The sequence below is a fragment of the Chiloscyllium plagiosum genome, chromosome 17, assembly GCF_004010195.1.
Source record: "Chiloscyllium plagiosum isolate BGI_BamShark_2017 chromosome 17, ASM401019v2, whole genome shotgun sequence".
In the NCBI taxonomy this organism is placed as follows: domain Eukaryota; kingdom Metazoa; phylum Chordata; class Chondrichthyes; order Orectolobiformes; family Hemiscylliidae; genus Chiloscyllium; species Chiloscyllium plagiosum.
This window is the reverse complement of record NC_057726.1, coordinates 60,043,366-60,061,959: the sequence shown is the minus strand read 5'-3', so window position 1 is coordinate 60,061,959 and position 18,594 is coordinate 60,043,366. Positions and strand designations below refer to the sequence as shown.

General features: G+C 41.1%; 1 protein-coding gene across 1 annotated transcript in view; it reads right to left on the bottom strand.

Annotated features, from left to right (window-relative positions):
* LOC122558630 (matrix metalloproteinase-15-like) overlaps nt 1–15,700 on the bottom strand; it is an 80,658-nt gene extending 64,958 nt beyond the window's left edge. Inside the window, exon 1 of the mRNA XM_043707427.1 lies at nt 15,069–15,700. Coding sequence (XP_043563362.1) covers nt 15,069–15,173 — 105 coding nt within the window. The 5' untranslated portion in view covers nt 15,174–15,700. The remainder of the gene's footprint in view (nt 1–15,068) is intronic.
* Between the last annotated feature and the right edge of the window lie 2,894 nt (nt 15,701–18,594).

Genomic DNA, 18,594 nt, shown 5'->3' with positions numbered 1-18,594 from the left:
GGTGCTGAGATCCTTGTGGGGGAGGAAGAGAACTTCTTCAAGGTGGGCATCCTTGGAAGAGTCTTCACAATAAGGTTTTTAGCAACTAGGAGAAAGTGAGGACTGCAGATCAATGAGATAAATTGGTGTGCCAGGGAGGGAGGAAAAGCAGTGGAATGGAATGATGAGGGTATAAGGGTGAGACTGGGCATGTGGGTCACATTGGATATGGATGAAGGGGAAGAGCAGGAATATCCCAAGAGATGGTGAAAGAACTGATAATTAAAATGGGGACTGAAGAAGGACAGAGAGAATGTGAGATGGAAGAGACCATCAAAGGTTATTGGCTGAAAGCATACTCGAAAGATAGAGGGTAGGGAGTCGAGGTTAAGGTATAACACTGCCTTCTTGCACCAAACCATTTTTATTTGAAGATTTCAGAGAATGTGCAAATCAAAAAGGAAGGGTTCCAGATCTCTTTGCAGGTGCTCAGGTAGAGCCACCCCATACTTAAAATAAGATATCAAAACTGAAAAAGCTAGATGCTATTGCAAGAGCAGTCGTTTAAGAATACTGCTAAACAATGTTAAACAATATTTGAAGGTGTTTATGATCTAAAAGCAACAAACAAGTAAGCCCCAATCATTCATTCATTCCTTACACTTTCATAAGAAGGTCAGCTAAGGTTCAGCAGTCATACTGATGGTGGGATTTGGGATAGCTGGTAGAGAGTAGGGAGAAACTAATGCATAATTATTCACACTCAATGAATCAGAGGTCCATGCACGAGCGAGTTATGTAACTGCGATGCAAGCTGCACCTTTACTTCTACACCAGCACTGGTTCTTTCCAGAGCACAAATGAGCACTTGCATGGCATCTCCCTTGACAAGAAAGGTATTAGGTTTGTCTAGTTCACCATGGACCCCAATAGCCAAGCTGCCCCAAACTGTGCATTTTGCAGCTTTTGCTGCGTTGCCTCAGGTGCAAGTGGTTATCAATTGCAGCATGGGGCACTCAGAATCCCCTGGCATTATCCATCCAGCTTCTTGATCTGGAAGGGATTTTACCCCTCAATATTCAACTTTTTTTGACTACACAAACACATTTCTCAGGTTCATCCCATGTTTGTTTCTTACATCATCTCCAAGGCTGGCTTATGATTGACAAGAAAGTAGGGCTAATAAGCCCAGTGTGAAACACTCAGATGGATGTCGAACAGAGCCACAATGCAGCTTATGCATCTAGAATATACAATTGGTCGTTTGAGGATGTGTTTCTGTTGTCTGGATCACTTAGGAGGACTCCAATGGATAGTAGTACAAGCATCCCTTAATTTGTATTAAAAATCTGATTCTTGATATGCAGATGTGAGAAGCTGTTTTAAATGTTTGCATTATATAGGTGGACATATCCAATTTTCCATAGTGCACAAGCCTACTTCCCATGTTCAGCAGTTTCATCTTCAAAAGTGGCGAGGACTTGGAATTCAGGCATGCTGCCCTCTGTGTTATTACAATTTCTACAGTGTGCAACAGCTTCCCTTGTAAAAGAGTAGTGCCATTAAGAGACACTATATGAGAACATGAACAGTTGATGTGGATTGATAGTACAGGTAAAGCTACTGATGTGAACTCGCAGATCTGTGATTGTCCATGTGAGCCTTGCATAAGAAGAAACTAGTTTGGAGAACAGTATGACTGAAAGGGTTCTGAGTGAAAGGCACCTGCTGTGGTGAACAAGCTAAATTGATGGATTTCAGTGAAAGTTCATATAATGTGCATACATGATTTTTTTTCTGAAGTGTCGATGGTAAAGGCACTTTTTGTAATAGTGCCCTTATCCCACATAAGCCTTTGGTGAGAGACATGGAATGTCTACATTATTTAAAAGGTGAATGAATTGATGATGAAATGATGTGTGAGCTGCTGAGTAATACAAGTCTACTTATGTTTAAAATAGCACATGTGTGAGATCCAATACATTGAGTTGCTCTTAGTCCATGGCTAAGTCCAAAAAAAGACACTGATTAGTCATGAGGCATATGATGAAGGTTATAATCAACTAGGAGAAAGTGAGGACAGCAGATGTTTGAGATCAGAGTCGAAGAGTGTTGTGCTGGAAAAGCACAGCCAGTCAGGCAGCATCCAAGGAGCAGGAAAGTCAATGTTTTGGGCATAAGCCCTTCATCAGGAATAAGGCATGTTGACCAAGGAGGCTGAGAGATAAATGGGAACGGGATGGGGCTGTGCGGAGGAAGGTCACTAGAAATGATAGCTGGATGAAGGTGGGGGATGATGGTGATAGGTCGGAGTGGAGGGTGGAGCAGATAGGTGAGAAGGAAGATTGACAGGTAGGACCATTCAAGGGCGGTGCCGAGTTGGCAGGTTGGGACTGGTATAAGGTGGGGGGAGGGGAAATGGGAAATCTGGTGAAATTCACATTGACCCCATGTGGTTGAAGGGTCTATCATCCAAGGGTGTGCGTATTGGTAAGCTTATTATGCTAAAACATAGTCATAATGCTATGAAACAATTAGTAGACATGGTACTTACTCTGGCAGACTGCACAAGGTAATTCTTCGTCTTGCAAGACTGCACAAGGTAATTCTTCATCTTGTGGCACTGCACCCAGTTACATCTTCAGGTTTATTGTGCACTGACTGATTGAGCCACCTCCACCTCTACAGAATAGCTTTTTGTTGCTATCCCTGAGGAACAGAATCTCCCAATGCTCATATAAATCCCTCAACGGTGTGGTCACTAAATGTTGGGTCTGTCTTGTGCAACTTTTCTGCCATCTCCAGGATTGGGTACGAGTCCTTTGGGGCTGAGGTTCAGAGAATAAAGTGCTGTCCGAGTGTCTATTAAATATGGTTTCCAGATATTAGAACACAAAATGCCCCAGCAGGAGCCAGCACCTCCTACCTACCCATCACAGGAATTCACGGTGGGCATGTTGGATGCTTCCAGAAATCTCTAGTAATTAACAGGTGTTACAATCAGTTCCCTAGCAAAATTCCTCAATTTATTAGGTTCCCAGATGGAATACTCCAAATTGTCAAGCTTTAGTGAGGACAGATGAATTGATTGCCCTTCTTTATGCACCCACCCATCAACTGGTCACAAGGTTAATTTCAAAATGGTTCCTTCCCTTGTCGATGCCTTTCTCTCAGACCAAATGAATTAATGTTTTTTAAAAGAGCCAATTTAATTGGGCTTTCTTGAGGTAGCAAAGGGGTACGTTCATTAATTACAAAACACAAGAAGAAATAATAACACATAGAGATTAAAAATATAAGATGAGTTTTTAAGAAGTGCCTCTCGTTCAGGTTGCTCTCTTTTCTCTCATCATGTTCACAAATTGAGATAGCTCACAGGAACCTGTAGTTCAGTTCTCGGTGCCTTTTACCCTTTGAAGTCCTTCACTTTGAAGCTTCCTTAACACTGGGTATGACATTTTGGGGTGTCTCTCTGGGCTGACAATAATCCATACAGGCTTTTCAATCACTGAAATATATTGCTCAGAATTTATACTCTCAAACATTTCTTTTGGCTGTATGTCCTCTTTTTAAAAACAAAATTAAATGTTCAATATTTCTTAAGGTGGTCTAAGATAATGATCCAATGTAACAATACAGGTCTAGCCATTACCCGTAGGCTTTCTGTAACTTAAATTCACTCTGATCAATCATATGACAAGTCTATTCATCTTCAGCCAATCTGAGTTATTAGTGTGGACTTTTGGTTTATATCGGGCATCATTCTTTGGGATGTACTACTCTGCTGGAGGGAATTCTTGATAAGATTAACACAACTAATTTTGTGTTTTTCAAGTTTATCTCATTGTGATTTCACTATATGTTCTTTCTTCCTAGCTTTTGTACTTAGCTAATTATCAACTGGCATTCAGAATTAAAATAATCACAATTTTATTCACATGCATACAATAAAGGTTGAAAAATCACAAATTGAGTAAAGCCAACTCCACTGCTTCATAAATCATGAGACTAACTCCTAAGAATCTAAAGATCTGGCATAAAAGGCATGAGTTTTTCTTTTTCAAACATAAATCAACATAGACTGTAAAACTATGAAACTCACTAATGGTTTACTTAATTTCTAACATTTCAGAGCTCCTTACAAAAATTACATTTTGTATCTGAAAATGGTTTCAAAAGAAAATCTTACCAACTACTGGATCCAAAACATCATTCTTTTCTCAGAAGTCAATGAACCTGCATCAACAAGCACAGGTTGTAGAACTCAGGCCTTACAGCCATTAGATGTCAAAGAGAGAGAGAGAGAGGAAATTCTTCATCATCACTTTATTGCATATATATCAGTCTATTCGTTAGATCAATGCATCTTGATTGTTACCACTTAAGTGAAATGAGCTGTAAATATTCATTTTTATGAGCGCTTATGTTAGTACTTCATGTACATGACTGTGCTATTTTAAATACATTTGTGTATTTATTGATTAATAAGTATGATTTTACCTACGTATGTTTCTTATAAATGTAGTTATGTGTTGTTAATCAGTGGTGAACCTTCCTTTTTTAAAGTAATCCCATGCAGTTATCAACATATATTCCTGCAACTTCTGAATTTATTTATACAGATTTCTGTCTTGTATTTGTTTATTTCTCTCTGCTTTTCTCATTCCAAATAGCTCTGAGACAACAGCAACAATCAGAAATAGTATTCACCAACATATTACACTTGCTGATTGCCAACAGACTTCCAGTGGCAGAGGTGACTAAAGTGGAGCTAGAATGAGAAACATCTGAACACTGTCTTGGATTGCAGCCCAGAACCTCTCTGAGGATTCTGTCACTGACAGAGGTGCCCAAGGCTGACTGTCCAAGTGCCACCATTCCCTGATAATGACAAAGCGAGTGGATTGGGGAAGATGCAAGTAAAATCAGGCCCAGAACTCAAACAGCAAGTCAGTTTCAGGCTTTAGTTGGCTCTGATTTTTCTGCAGTTGGCCCCCTAGAATCTGGGCATGTGCCAATGAATGTATATAACTTAACAACTAAGTTTTGTCAAAAATCCCAAGATTACAGAGCCTGCTCACATGACTGTGAATGATGTTCAATTAAACTTTGAAATCTCATCTCTTGTGATCAAATCCTGAGACTTAGCCTATCAATCTGAAACCTACTAATTGAATAAGGGAGAGAGCAAGGAAATCACTTCAAAATACTTCTTGCAAAATCCTTACAGCTGCCATTTCTTCACAGTATCTTAAATAGACTCCTCAAAAGCAACTTCGTAACTCAATAAACAAGAAAAACATGAAGGTCACAGAATGATCATAAATAAAACTTGTGAAAAAGTTCTAATTTTGAATCTCTTAATGCACATCTCATAGATTTGTGCACCACGGAAACAAACACTTTGATCCAACTCACCCATTCCAACTAAGTTTCCCAAAACTAAATCCCATTTGCCTGTATTTAGCCCATATCCTTCGAAACCTTTCCTATTCATGTGCCTGTCCAAATGTCTTTTAAATGTTCTAATGCATCTACCACTTCCTCTGGCAGTTAATTCCATATATACACCACCAGCTGTGTGAAAAAGTTGCTCCTCAGCTCCCTTTCCAATTTCCAAGATGGCGGCAGAGTAGGATGCTTCAGCTGCAGCTCCTGCTCTTTAGCTGTTTCTTTCTATCTTTTCATTTTTTTTTTCTTTTTCGCCTTTTTTTCTTTCTCCTATTCTTTACCCTTCGCCTCAGCACAGACCTAGTGAGGTGTCATCTCAGCCCGGTACTGTCTCTGCCCGGTCTCTTGGCTTGGTGCGATGATACCTTGGCATGCGAGTGGGTACTGCCCGAGCATGGAGTTCCCGTGGTACCTGCAGCGGTGCTAGCAAGAACAGGCAGCTGAGGTCTCTTGAAGACCTAACTAAGCAGAGGACTCATCAAAGACTATTGAACTTTTAATCTTATCTCTTTATTTTTCCAAATATTCTATTAAAGTGATGCTTAATATTTTTAATTTTGTGTCTTTTAGTACCTTGTACCTAAGATGGCATTGAATGTGGCAACATTACATACATTTCACTGTACTCCTGTACTTGAGTACACGTGGCAAAAAAATCTAAATCTTTTAAATCTTTCCTCTCTTACCTTAAACCAATGCCCTCTACAAGGAACGAAGAGCAAAACAGCACAGGACTAGGCCCTTTGGCCCTCCGAGCCTGCGCTGTTACATTTCTAGTTTTGAATTCTCCTACCTTAAGAAAAAGATCTTTTCTATTCACCTTATCTATACCCTTTACGATGTCACCCCTCACGCTTCAGGCTGAAATGTCCCAGCCTCTCCATCCACTCCCTTTAACTCAAACTCTCAGTCCCAGTAATATTGTTTAAGTATTTTCTGTACCCTTTCCAATGTAATAATAGCCTTCCTATAGCAGGGTGACCAGAACCATTGCCAGTACTCCAAAAGTGACCCCACCAATGTCCTATACAGCCGCAGCATGATGCTCTTATCAGGAGATCTCAACATTGCTCAGAAGCCTGGAACTATATACGGTATGAGGCCTATTCACTTTTACTACATTTTTCACTGAAACTTTACACATGATTTCTCATTTTGTGCATTGTCTTGAGTACAAACAATAAGATGCACGAGTCAATGTCTACTGAACATGCAGTCACATGTCTGTAGCTTCTATCCTTCCATCATTCATACACATTACCTCTATTGTTCACACGTATGCAACCTCTTTTCCATCTTGCATGTCTTGAACCTGATGCAAAACAGCAGTCAATCAGAATCAGGGAATGATTTGGAGGTGCCGGTGTTGGACTGGAGTGTACAAAATTAAAAGTCACACAATACCAGGTTGTTTAGATTAGATTAGATTAGATTACTTACAGTGTGGAAACAGGCCCTTCGGCCCAACAAGTCCACACCGACCCGCCGAAGCGTAACCCACCCATACCCCTACATTTACCCCTTTACCTAACACTACGGGCAATTTAGCATGGCCAATTCACCTGACTTGCACATCTTTGGAATGTGGGAGGAAACCGGAGCCCCCGGAGGAAACCCACGCAGACACGGGGAGAACGTGCAACAGGTTTATTTGGAAGCACTAGCTTTCGAAGCACTGCCTCTTCATCAGGTGGTTGTGGAATATAAGATCGTAGGACACAGAATTTACAGCAAAAGTTTACAGTGTGATGTAACTGAAATTGTATATTGAAAAAGACCTGGATTGTTTGTTAAGTCACTCATTTTTTAGATTGGGCACGTTGGTTTCAGTTCTTTCATATGTAAATTCCAGAACTTTCTTAAAATTACATTCTCAAGTGAACTTTAACAATAGGTGCCATGTTGGCTCAGATAATGCATAGAAGGTGTGAGGTGCCCTGTGTGAGGCTGTCTGTGCCCAATGTTCAGACTGATTCTAAACATTGTGCAATCATCAGTGAACATCCCACTTCTGATCTTATGAAGGAGGAAGGTAATTGATAAAGCAGCTGAAGATGATTGGACAGAGCAACTCTGAGAAACTCTTGCCATGATATCCAGGGACTGAGATGATTGGAGTTCAATCATCTCAGTCCCTGGATATCATGGCAAGAGTTTCTCAGAGTTGCACTGTCCAATCATCTTCAGCTGCTTTATCAATTACCTTCCTCCTTCATAAGATCAGAAATGGGATGTTCACTGATGATTGCACAATGTTCAATATCATTTATGATTGCTCAGATATTGAGCTGAAAATGTGTTGCTGGAAAAGCGCAGCAGGTCAGGCAGCATCTAGGGAACAGGAGAATCGACGTTTCGGGCATTAGCCCTTCTTCAGGCCTTCTTAATGCCCGAAACATCGATTCTCCTGTTCCCTAGATGCTGCCTGACCTGCTGCGCTTTTCCAGCAACACATTTTCAGCTCTGATCTCCAGCATCTGCAGACCTCACTTTCTCCTGCTCAGATATTGAGTCAATCTGTGCCCAGCATCCATGAGCAACAGACCCTGACAGCATCCAGGTTTAGCTGAAAGATGGTATGTAATATTCAAATCACACAGGCAGTGATCTTCTCCAACTAAAGAGGATCTAACACCTTCCCTTAGCATTCCATGGCATTACCACTGTTGAAACACCATCAATTTCCTAGGAGTTACATTGATCTGAATATGAAATGGACCAGCCAAAAAAATTATGGCTACGAGATTAGGCCAGAAGCTAGGAATTCTGCAGCAAATAACTCACTTCTTGATTCCTTAAATTCCCTGTCTAAGAGATACAAGACAAAATTAAAATACTCTCCACTTGCCTAATTGAGTGCAGCTCTAAGAACACTTAAGAAGTTCAATGCTATCCAGGACAAAGCATCACAGTTGAATGTCACCCATCCACCAACTTCAACATTCACTCCTTCCACCATTGATAGACCATGGCAGATATTTGCACCATGTTCATAATGCATTACAGTAACTTGTTCACCCATCTCTGACAGTGCCATCCAAACTCACAACCTCTTCCACCTAGAAGGAGGGAAAAGCAGACATGGGAAGAATACTACGTGCAAGTTCCTCTCCAAGTTAGATACTATTCTGTTTTTGAAACTATGCTAGCTCCTTTACTGGTGCTGTGTTAAAATCTTGAATGTTTCTATATCACGTGGACTGTCACAGTCCGAGAAGACAGTTCACTGCCACTTTTCAAAGGGCAGTTAAGGATGGACGGGAAACACTGGTCTAATGTCTGCTGCCATCCCAAAACTGCGCTCTCTATGCATTAGCAAACCAGGGATGCACAATACCCCTGCCAGCACTGTTGGTGAAGTTATTCCATCCTGTTTGTTGTATTTATTTTGCTTATTTCAGCACCATTCTCTTTACTAGCAGAGCATTTCACAAAGTTTGCATGAGCAGAATATTCTACATGCATAATACGAACCTTTCAAGATGTCAGGAGACACAGCTTATTCCTTTTAAGAATAAAGAAAATACCATCTTGTTGCAACTGCTGAAAGATTTCAACATTAACTAAGACGTTTATTTCCAAGTATCTATTTCCTCCATTTCTACTCACTCTCACTCAAACTGTTCTGGTATTGATGGTGGGATAGTAAAGTCCAGAGTGAGGAAAAATACAACAATGCACAGGACTATATGAAAATCCTGGAATTTGAGTTTAAATAACACCTAATCTGATTAGATTAAACATTCCTATTATTTTCTACTTGTAAGTGGATTATGTGAAATGTTTGAGACATAAAACTGCCTCTAACTTGCAATTAATTATCACCAAATTTGAATCTTACTCAGAGACTTTACAGGGTGACTGACCTGACAAATGAAAAAAAAACACACAGCAGATGTAAACAGTGGTCTTCTACAATTAGAAATAGACTAAAATATAAATAAACATCAAATCCTTCATCTGGAAGTGCTTCATCCTAATCCTGGATGTCTGGTAGCTATGTTTCCTGGCATTAATATTCATCACAGAATTAATAAAATGTAATCATTATATACTATAAGGCGAGACAATAGGGGAATCCTGATCAATAAGGGAATCAAGGGTTACAGGGAAAATGCAGGAAAGTTGATGTGAGTAATGTTGAATCAGACTTGATTCTATTGAATACCAGAGCAGGCTTGAGGACTGAACAGCCTATTCCTGTTCTTATCTCTTATGGCCTTTTTTGGCAATTCTGTTCAGCATGTCATTGAGTTCACCAAGATCAATTATAAAAACACTCTACAGCAAGACTTTGAATATTCTGTATAGCACATTTCTGTATCTACATATAGAGGATACTGCATTTGCATGTATCTGTATCATTCTTGTATTTTGTTACACAATTTATTTACTACTAGAGAGTTCCTCATGAAAGCATTGTTAGCAAAGTGAAATCCTTTAAAAGAAGAATTACTCATGTTAGGAATATGTTTGACTTAACTGTTCAGTATGGCGGCATGATGAATCACGCAAAGCAACTCTTCACAATGAGCTGAATGGATATATAGATATAAACATTATGTATAGCACAGAATTAGGCTATCTGGCTCAACTGGTTCATGCTGGCGTTTATGTTTCTTATCAGCAGCTCCCAACCCTTTACATCTACTATCATCATAACCTAGTACTCTTTTCTTACTTTGTATTTATCCAGCTTTCCTTAAGTGATTGATATTTGTTCAAACTAGCTCTTCCACATTCTCTGAATACAACAGCTTTTTTAGAATTTCCAATTCGATTTAGCAGTCTCTATGTATTTTCCCAGTTTTTCCAATGTTTCCCAATGTAGAAACATTGATGGAAAATAAGTGTGGGAATTCTATTTCTCAAACTTTGAGCTGTTGGTAACTTAAAAGATGATAATATGCAGCCCAGTGCTGCGTGTGCTACTGAGGGGCTGCACATTTCACCATGAACCAAGTTCATGAAAATCTAGCACCATTTAAAAAGCTGGATTGCATTACTTAAACAGTCTGTAATTCTTACACAGAAGGTGCATTCTGGCTGGAGCGGGTGTTGACAGAGTCTGGGGAAGAGTATCTAACCTGAAAGAATACTGAACATAGTACCACAGGACAAAGAGTGTGCTGCAAGGTTCTTTTAATAACACTGCAGAGTATGATGCAAGAGGTGGACAGGAGTGAAACCCTTTCCCCAAAGGGTACTAGGAGATCCAATTGGCAGGCACTGAGAAGTTGACAGCAATAGATAGACATCATAATCAGTCTTGTCCCAAGAATGTGAAAGCAGTGTCAAAAGAAGCTCAATGAATTCACAAGTGGTCAAGTTCATTGAATCTTCAAATGCCGTACTCTTGCAAATGAACCATTCAGTCTCCACAATGTTCCATTCACCTCACACAATGTCACACATACCACCAAGCCTGCCACATCCATCCCAATTTCACTCACCCTTCCTCATTTTCAATTTCAACATTTTACATCAGAGACAACTCACAACTTTACATCACCTACACAATTGTACTGTTACTGCATGCCTCACTCATACATCTTGCAGCTTACATGCACTACCAGCTATTTAAACATGACAACAGCATTATCCAAACAACTGCACCTTATCACTGATGCATGTCCTTCTCTCTTGCAGATAAGGCAACCACAGGCTGAAGCACCAAACCAGCAAGGAACAAACACAAATGCTGTCTTCACCCTAATGGAGGACACTGCCCCAACTATTATTGGTACAGTTGCAACCATCCACAGGTGATCTAATGACCTAAATTTTTTTCTTGTATTCCATTCCCCATCATTGCACAAATTCTTCTAGGCGAGCATGTATCTTCTGATTTTTGCCTATTTCCTCAATGGAACACTACCCTTATCTCCATTCAAATTGTCAAGAACACCTAGCTTATGCTATGGCATAGCAGCACAGAATCTGAGGGGAACAAGACAGCATGAAAGAAGCACCATCTCTCAATCTCTCACTTGCAGCCTACAGCCCAGACACTGGCATTCTGCATACTTTAGAGGTCAACACAGAAGCAGGATCTGCACATGGTGAGTCAGCGGGTATGACTGGCCAGCAGCCAGGACAGAAGGAAAGGCTTGCATAAGTTCCATTTCCTGACAATGCTGCTAAGAACTTTACTGCAAAAAGCTAATGAATATGAAAAATGCTCTTTGTACTGGTAGGTCTGCCAGACAGGCTGTTGTTACGAACTACGAGCATTGGGGAGTCTTGTACAAACTTGGCACAGGGTTTTGTTCAGATACGAGAGCCCAATTTTTAAGTAGTGACTGCAAGTGGACACATGCATATCTTAGTACCTTAAATGTTGATGCCTTAGCTTACATTGCAATACCAAATAGAGCCAGCCAGTATCTGAGTTCAGCAGTGGCAGCACAAGTTGAGGTCATTTCAGGTCGCATTCAAGCAAGTTTAGATTATGCTGTATTGTCATGTATAACTTTGCTCAAAGGGGCTTGTATGGCCTGACAGCAGTTCAGGAGAAAGTGAGGACTGCAGATGCTGGAGAGTCAGAGTTGAAAAGTGTGGTGCTGGAAAATATACAGCAGGTCAGGCAGCATCTGAGGAACAGGAGAGTTGACGTTTTGGGCATAAGCCCTTCATCAGGAATGTAGAGGGGGGAAGGGGGCTGAGAGATTGATAGGTGGGTGGGGATATGGCTGCGGTAAGGTAGGTGGGATGGCAATAGGTAGATGCAGTTAGGAGGTGATTGTGATAGGTCAGTGGGGAGCAGATGGGTGGGAAGGAAGATGGAGAGGTAGGTCAGGTCAAGTTGGAGGGTTGCATCTGTGATGATGTGGGGGTAGGGAGATTTGGAAATTGGTGAAGTCAATGTTGATACTAAGTGGTTGTAAGGTCCCGAGGCAGAAGATAACGTGTTCTTCCTCCTGTCGGCAGGAGGCTTTGATTTGGCATTGGAGTACGCCCAGGATTTGCATGTACTTGGGGGAGTGGGAGGGGGAATTGAAGTGGTTGGTCTCAGGTTGGCAGGATCGTTTGGTGTAAGTGGACCAGAGATGCTGCCTGAACTGCTCCGCAAGTTGGCGCTCGGTCTCCCTGACGTCAAGGAGACCACATCGAGAACAATGGATGCAGTAAATGAGGTGAGAGGTTGTGCAGGAAAATCTCTGCTGGATTTGAAATAATCTTTTAGGGCCTTGGATGAAAGTGAGGCAGGAGGTGTTGGTGCAGGTTTTGCATCTCATGTGGTGGCAAGAAAAGGTGCCAGATGTAGAGGGTGGATTGATGAGAAACGTGGACCTAACGAGGGAGTGTAGGAGGAAATGGTCTCTGCGGAACGCAGATAGGGATGGGGAGGGAAATATATTTTTGGTGATGCCAATGCCAGTGTCCCTGCTGTTGCTAGTCAGTCAGCCAGTAAAGATTGTTGCTACCAATGTCAAGGAGATGCAGTCAAAAGGCAAGCCTTCTGTGTCAGAGCTGCCTGACAACACCCTCCATAGCCATCCATTGTCTCTTCTGCTGAAAATCACTGCCTTTTCACCAGCGCAAAAAACAGGCACCTTTGCTGCTCCCAAGATAATGGCCATTCACTTGCTTGATATGTTCACCATGGTCATACATCAAGAGCATCAAATGTAGTGCTTCCAAAACCACCAATAAGCAGTCACTGATTGACACCATGCATCAAAGGGAAGCCTGTTAACCTGACAAAGCACACATCATGCAAGAAATGTACATGCAGAATGCAAATGCCACTTTGATATCAAAATGGCACCATAGCATTAAATGTACAGGCACTCAGAAGCAAACTTTGCAACCATGCTATCTGTACCTAACTCATCACAAACTGTTTCATAATTAGCTTTCCATTTTTCAAAAGAAAGAACCCCAGCCTGCTAAATCTTTATTCATAGGCATAATCTCCCAATGTTGGTATCATGCATTAAAATATTTTTTCCCATTACCTCTATAGCGTATAGATTAATACCATGCACCATATTCCAAATATAGTCTCCCTAAGATTCACTATGGCTTCTCTACTTTTCAGTTTTCCCTACAGAAAAAAAGTCCATAAATTTGTTTGCATAATTTATGGCGTTATTAAGCTGTGTTGCTAGGTTTAAGATTTGCATAGTCACAGAAAAATATCTGATGATAATGTTATATTCCCTGAAATTATAACATTCAGTATATAAGTAAAATCTTTAATATTCCTGAACCTCACTGCTAACAGAATATTTGTACTGAACAGCAAGTTGTTCTGCATGCATTTAATGAGTCATTTGGGGTCGGGCCGGTTAACTCAGTTGGCTGGTTTGTAACGCAGAGGGACACGAATAGTATGGGTTTAATTCTTGTACCGGCTGAAGTCAACACAAAGGTCCCACCTTCTTGACCTTAACTGAGGCATGGTGATCCTCACATTAAACCACCACCAAAGCGAACTCTATGACAATCAGACCTTTAATAACTCAATTAGTGTTGTGCAATGGTTCCCCACTATTAACAGCATGAAGGACCAACAATGTTGTATACTTTACAGAGTTTATCAATGCACAATAATCACACCCTAAAGTCAGTCTCAGCTCAAAAAACAGACAATGTAATCAGATGTCCAGTTCAGTTAAGATCAGTGTCTGAGCAGCATACAGTTAGCAAATGAGATGCAATCTAATTGTATTTGGTAATATTTAAGCATAATAATAAAATATTACTGACTGTAAATGAATGCACTCAATATGTTAAACAGCCTTTTCTATTCCAAATCCATTGTATTCTCATGCTCCAATCCATCATGCATATTGATATGAAGTTGATTCATGCCTATTAATATTGGGCAATGAGTTTATATATATGCAGTTTAAAATTACAACTTTATTAGCAAGTTTATTGCATTGAGTATATGCATGCATTTGAATACTGCAAATTAACCAGTACAGTAATATTGGACATTGAGCACATGCATGCATCTTCATGTTTTCTTGCACACTGTTACTGGACAATACACCCATGTGACTTAATACTAGGAATTTAGAATTTGTTAGAGCATTTTAATATTGAATAATGAGACAATGCATGTATATTAATAAAATACTTTGAGGCTTTCCTTCATATTAGTGTGATCAACGAATCTATTCTTACATATCAGCATTGTAGAATGAATAAATGCATGCATTGGAATAAAATACAGTTTTATTAGCATAATTTAATACTTAATAAGGTTAGATGTAAATATTAATTCTGTACAGCGAATCAAACGTTTCAAACTATGGACGATGAGTAAACAGTGCATATGAATATTGCAGGGTTACCACACTAACACTGGACAATACTGGCCTATGCATATTGATACTGTAATATTAGTAAAGCCATAAATATATTATTAAACATATCAATCGTGCATATTAATACTATACAATTTATTTGCATGCTTTAATATTAAGTCCAATCACGCATATTTAATATTGTACAGAAATAAAGTGTATCATCATTGCATTTCCCCGTGCTGTTAACACTGTACAGTCAGATCGACAATAGCTTATACGAAGGTGTGTTTTGTCTGCACGAATACTGTAGCTGCTGTACATGCATGAACCCGACTTGGAAACTGACTCCAACCGGAGTTTGGATGTCTTCTTTACCTCTGCACTAAAGTTGTCCTCCTCAGCCCGACTAGAAATAGCGCAAAGCCCTAGAATGAGAATGGGCACTGTCCAGCTTCGGTTCCAACACAACCCTCCGGCCATTTCTTAGCGATATGTTTTGGCTATACCACCCCGAGCCTGGGTGATCCCCGCTGCTCTCCTTTTCCTTCTCTCCCGATCTGTGAACACACTGATCGAGAAAGCCAGCGCCCTCTACAGTTTTAACACAAGACCACAAGTACTTAAAGTCGAAGGACTGCCTCTTCCCGAACTCTAATTATCAGTGTTTTATCATTCCACTTCCTCTTTCACTTGCAATTAGTGACCGCGGTGTTCTGTCGATACTTTGCTTTCAGCTGTAAATTCGTCTCCCTACGTTTTACAATCACGGATCGTACAGTAGAACAATTCCTACCGGTCATTTTGCATTTCTTAATTTTTTTTTGTGTGGTTTCTTGGACAAAGGCAAAATCAAGATCAAAACTTTCCCATACGAGTGCTGCAATTTTCTTAAGAACACACATGAAAACATATTTATACTTAACATATACGGTGATAAGTACATACAACCACACTTTTCAGCATTAATATACATGAAATGACATGTATATAATGTATATTCACAGTACTGTATAACGCGTTAATGCAATTATGTAAATAAGACAGTCGACATCATCTTTTGGAAGTGATGTAACGTCACATGACAACAAGTCTATTCCTTCCAATACCTTCTTGGCAGAAGTGGGATTTTGATCTGTGTATAGTTAGTGCGTAAACAAACAGGCAATATTTGAGCTTACATCAAAATGTCCTTGTAATATTAACCAACCTCGCTGTTAAATCTAACCACAGTACTGTATATAGTGGCAGCAGGTGACTGGGTAACTGAAAAGAACAGCCAATGACCTAACAGCATGTACAGAATAGCAAACAAAACCAAACTGGAGAAGTCGTTGCCATTCCAAAATGCTAGCCCAATCCAGCCTGATAAGTAACTAAACTGGCACCAGAAATTCACAACATACTGCACTTCATTGGGTGAGCTACAGCAAAAAGTAGGTCGAAGACTCTTGTGGTTTATGGGAGGTTGTGCAGATGATAATCTAGTGAAGACAGGAAATTACATTGGAAATGAACCAATATCTATGGATGAGCTGACCAAGGTGTTCAAGTCCTTTAGAGAGAATAAAACTCACGGAAGCGACAGCTTACAGCCGATTTGCACTCAAATTTGTGAGTCTTAAATGGCCAGGACCTGCTTATGGTATACGACAGCATGCTTCCAGCAGGTACCATGTATGAATCCATGAGAAGAGATGTCATTACCCTTACCTACAAGCAGTAGGGGAAGAGGGAGGAAATTAGGAATTGGCAACCAATTTTACTGTGGATTATAAAATTCTGTCTAAGGTCAGGTCTGCTGTAGGATCAGTGATTTACCCCAACCAAATCTGTTCCTGATGAAGGGCTTTTGCCCGAAATATCGATTTCGAAGCTCCTTGGATGCTGCCTGAACTGCTGTGCTCTTCCAGCACCACTAATCCAGAATCTGGTTTCCAGCATCTGCAGTCATTGTTTTTACCAAATCTGTGCTGTACCAACCAGGAAGATCTCTAAAAGCCTTGCATTCCTCAGCATATGATCAACTACATGCAGGACAAAATGGATGGACAGCTGTCTCATCAGCCTGGACCAAGAGAAGGTCTTTGACAGATCACAGACCTACATGAGGGATGTATTCTCCAAAATGGGCTTTGGGGAGAGAATCTGCAATTGGATCTGACTGCTCTCCACTAACATCAGTAGTGCAGTCAATGGGTGGAATCAGAAAGCTTCAAAATCAGATCTGGAGTCAGACAGGGCTGCCCACTCTCTCCTGCTTTGTGTGTTGTAAAGAAACCTTTGCTGAGTCCATCAGGAAGAATACCAGCCTGAGAGAGGTGACTATTCCAGGCAGCAGAGATCTGCAGGTCAAAGCCTTCCTGTACATGGATGACATCACTGTTTTTTGCTCAGATCAGTTGTCAATGCACAGACTCATATGCACCTGTGACCAGCTCAAACTGTCCCTGGGAGCCAAGGTAAATTGAAGCAAGACCGAGTTCTTTGGGAAATGGCCAACTGATCATTTATCCCCTTCACCATTGGTTCAGACTATTTGAAGATGCTGGTTATATGGTTCAGAGAGGCCAGGGCATATTACCAAACATGGGAGGACCTTATTGTCAAGGTGAGGCAGAAATTGGGCAGATGGGAGTACCATCCCTTCTCATTGCGGGTAAAAACGTCATCGGGTGTGAGGTATTCTTGGTGCTGCTCAATGTGGTGCGGGTCTGGCCTATTCCCTGAGCCTGTGTCACTGCAATCATCCGAGCCATCTTCCACTTCATCTGTAAGTCAAAGATAGACCATGTCTGAAGGGACACCATGTATAAAGTTCTGGACAGAAGTCGGGGATGAATGTACCCAATGCTGCCCTCATCCTGATGGCCACCTTGTGTGCGGCTGCATCAAGCTATATGTAGAACCTCGGTTCGCACAAACTGAGGTTCAGAATTAGAATACCTACAGTGTGGAAGCAGGCCCTTTTGCCCAAATTTTCCACACCGACCCTCCAAACAGTAACCAACCCAGACCCAATACTCTACAATTCCCCTGAATAATGCACCTAACCTACACGTCCCTGAATGCAATGGGCAATTTAGGATGGCCAATTCACTTAACCCTGCACATCTTTTAACTGTGGGAGGAAACTGGAGCACCCGGAGGAAACGCACATAGACACGGGGAAAATGTGCAAATTCCACACAGTGGCCCGAGACTGGAATCAAACCTGGGTCCGTGGCATTGTGAGGCAGCAGTGCTAACCAGTGAGCCACCATACCATCCGGGGACAGGTTCTACCTTCTATAAGTGGTTGGACCATACAGTATCATTGTCCCTTGTGGAAAAATCTGTAAAGGACCCTTGACCACAAGTCCATCAGGCAGTGATCAGCACAGAGTGTTCTTGGGACCCTGTGTCAGAGGGCTAACCAAGACATTGCTTGACTAGTGATGAAAAGGGTAATCGTGACTCTGCGCCAATGCACACTGCCCTCAAAGTGACTATGCTTTGTGGGGGAGGAGGAGCTGTTACACACCTCCTTCTGGAATGTGCCGTTGCAGAGTAGATCTAGAAAGAGATGCGGTGGTTTCAAGATTATTACTTAGCAGCTCCATGATGCAGGACTCTGGACCCTATGGTCTGTTCCCAGGATGCACACCAAGATAAATATCGGCTACACCTGGAAGACCATCAACTCGGTGAAAGACATGCTCGAAACTTGTTGGACTTTAAGTGTAAAGAGCTGAAAATGAGTTGCTGGAAAAGCGCAGCAGGTCAGGCAGCATCCAAGGAACAGGAGAATCGATGTTTCGGGCATAAGCCCTTCTTCAGGAATGAGGAAAGTGTGCCCAGCAGGCTAAGATAAAAGGTAGGGAGGAGGGACTTGGGGGAGGGGCATTGGAAATGCGATAGGTGG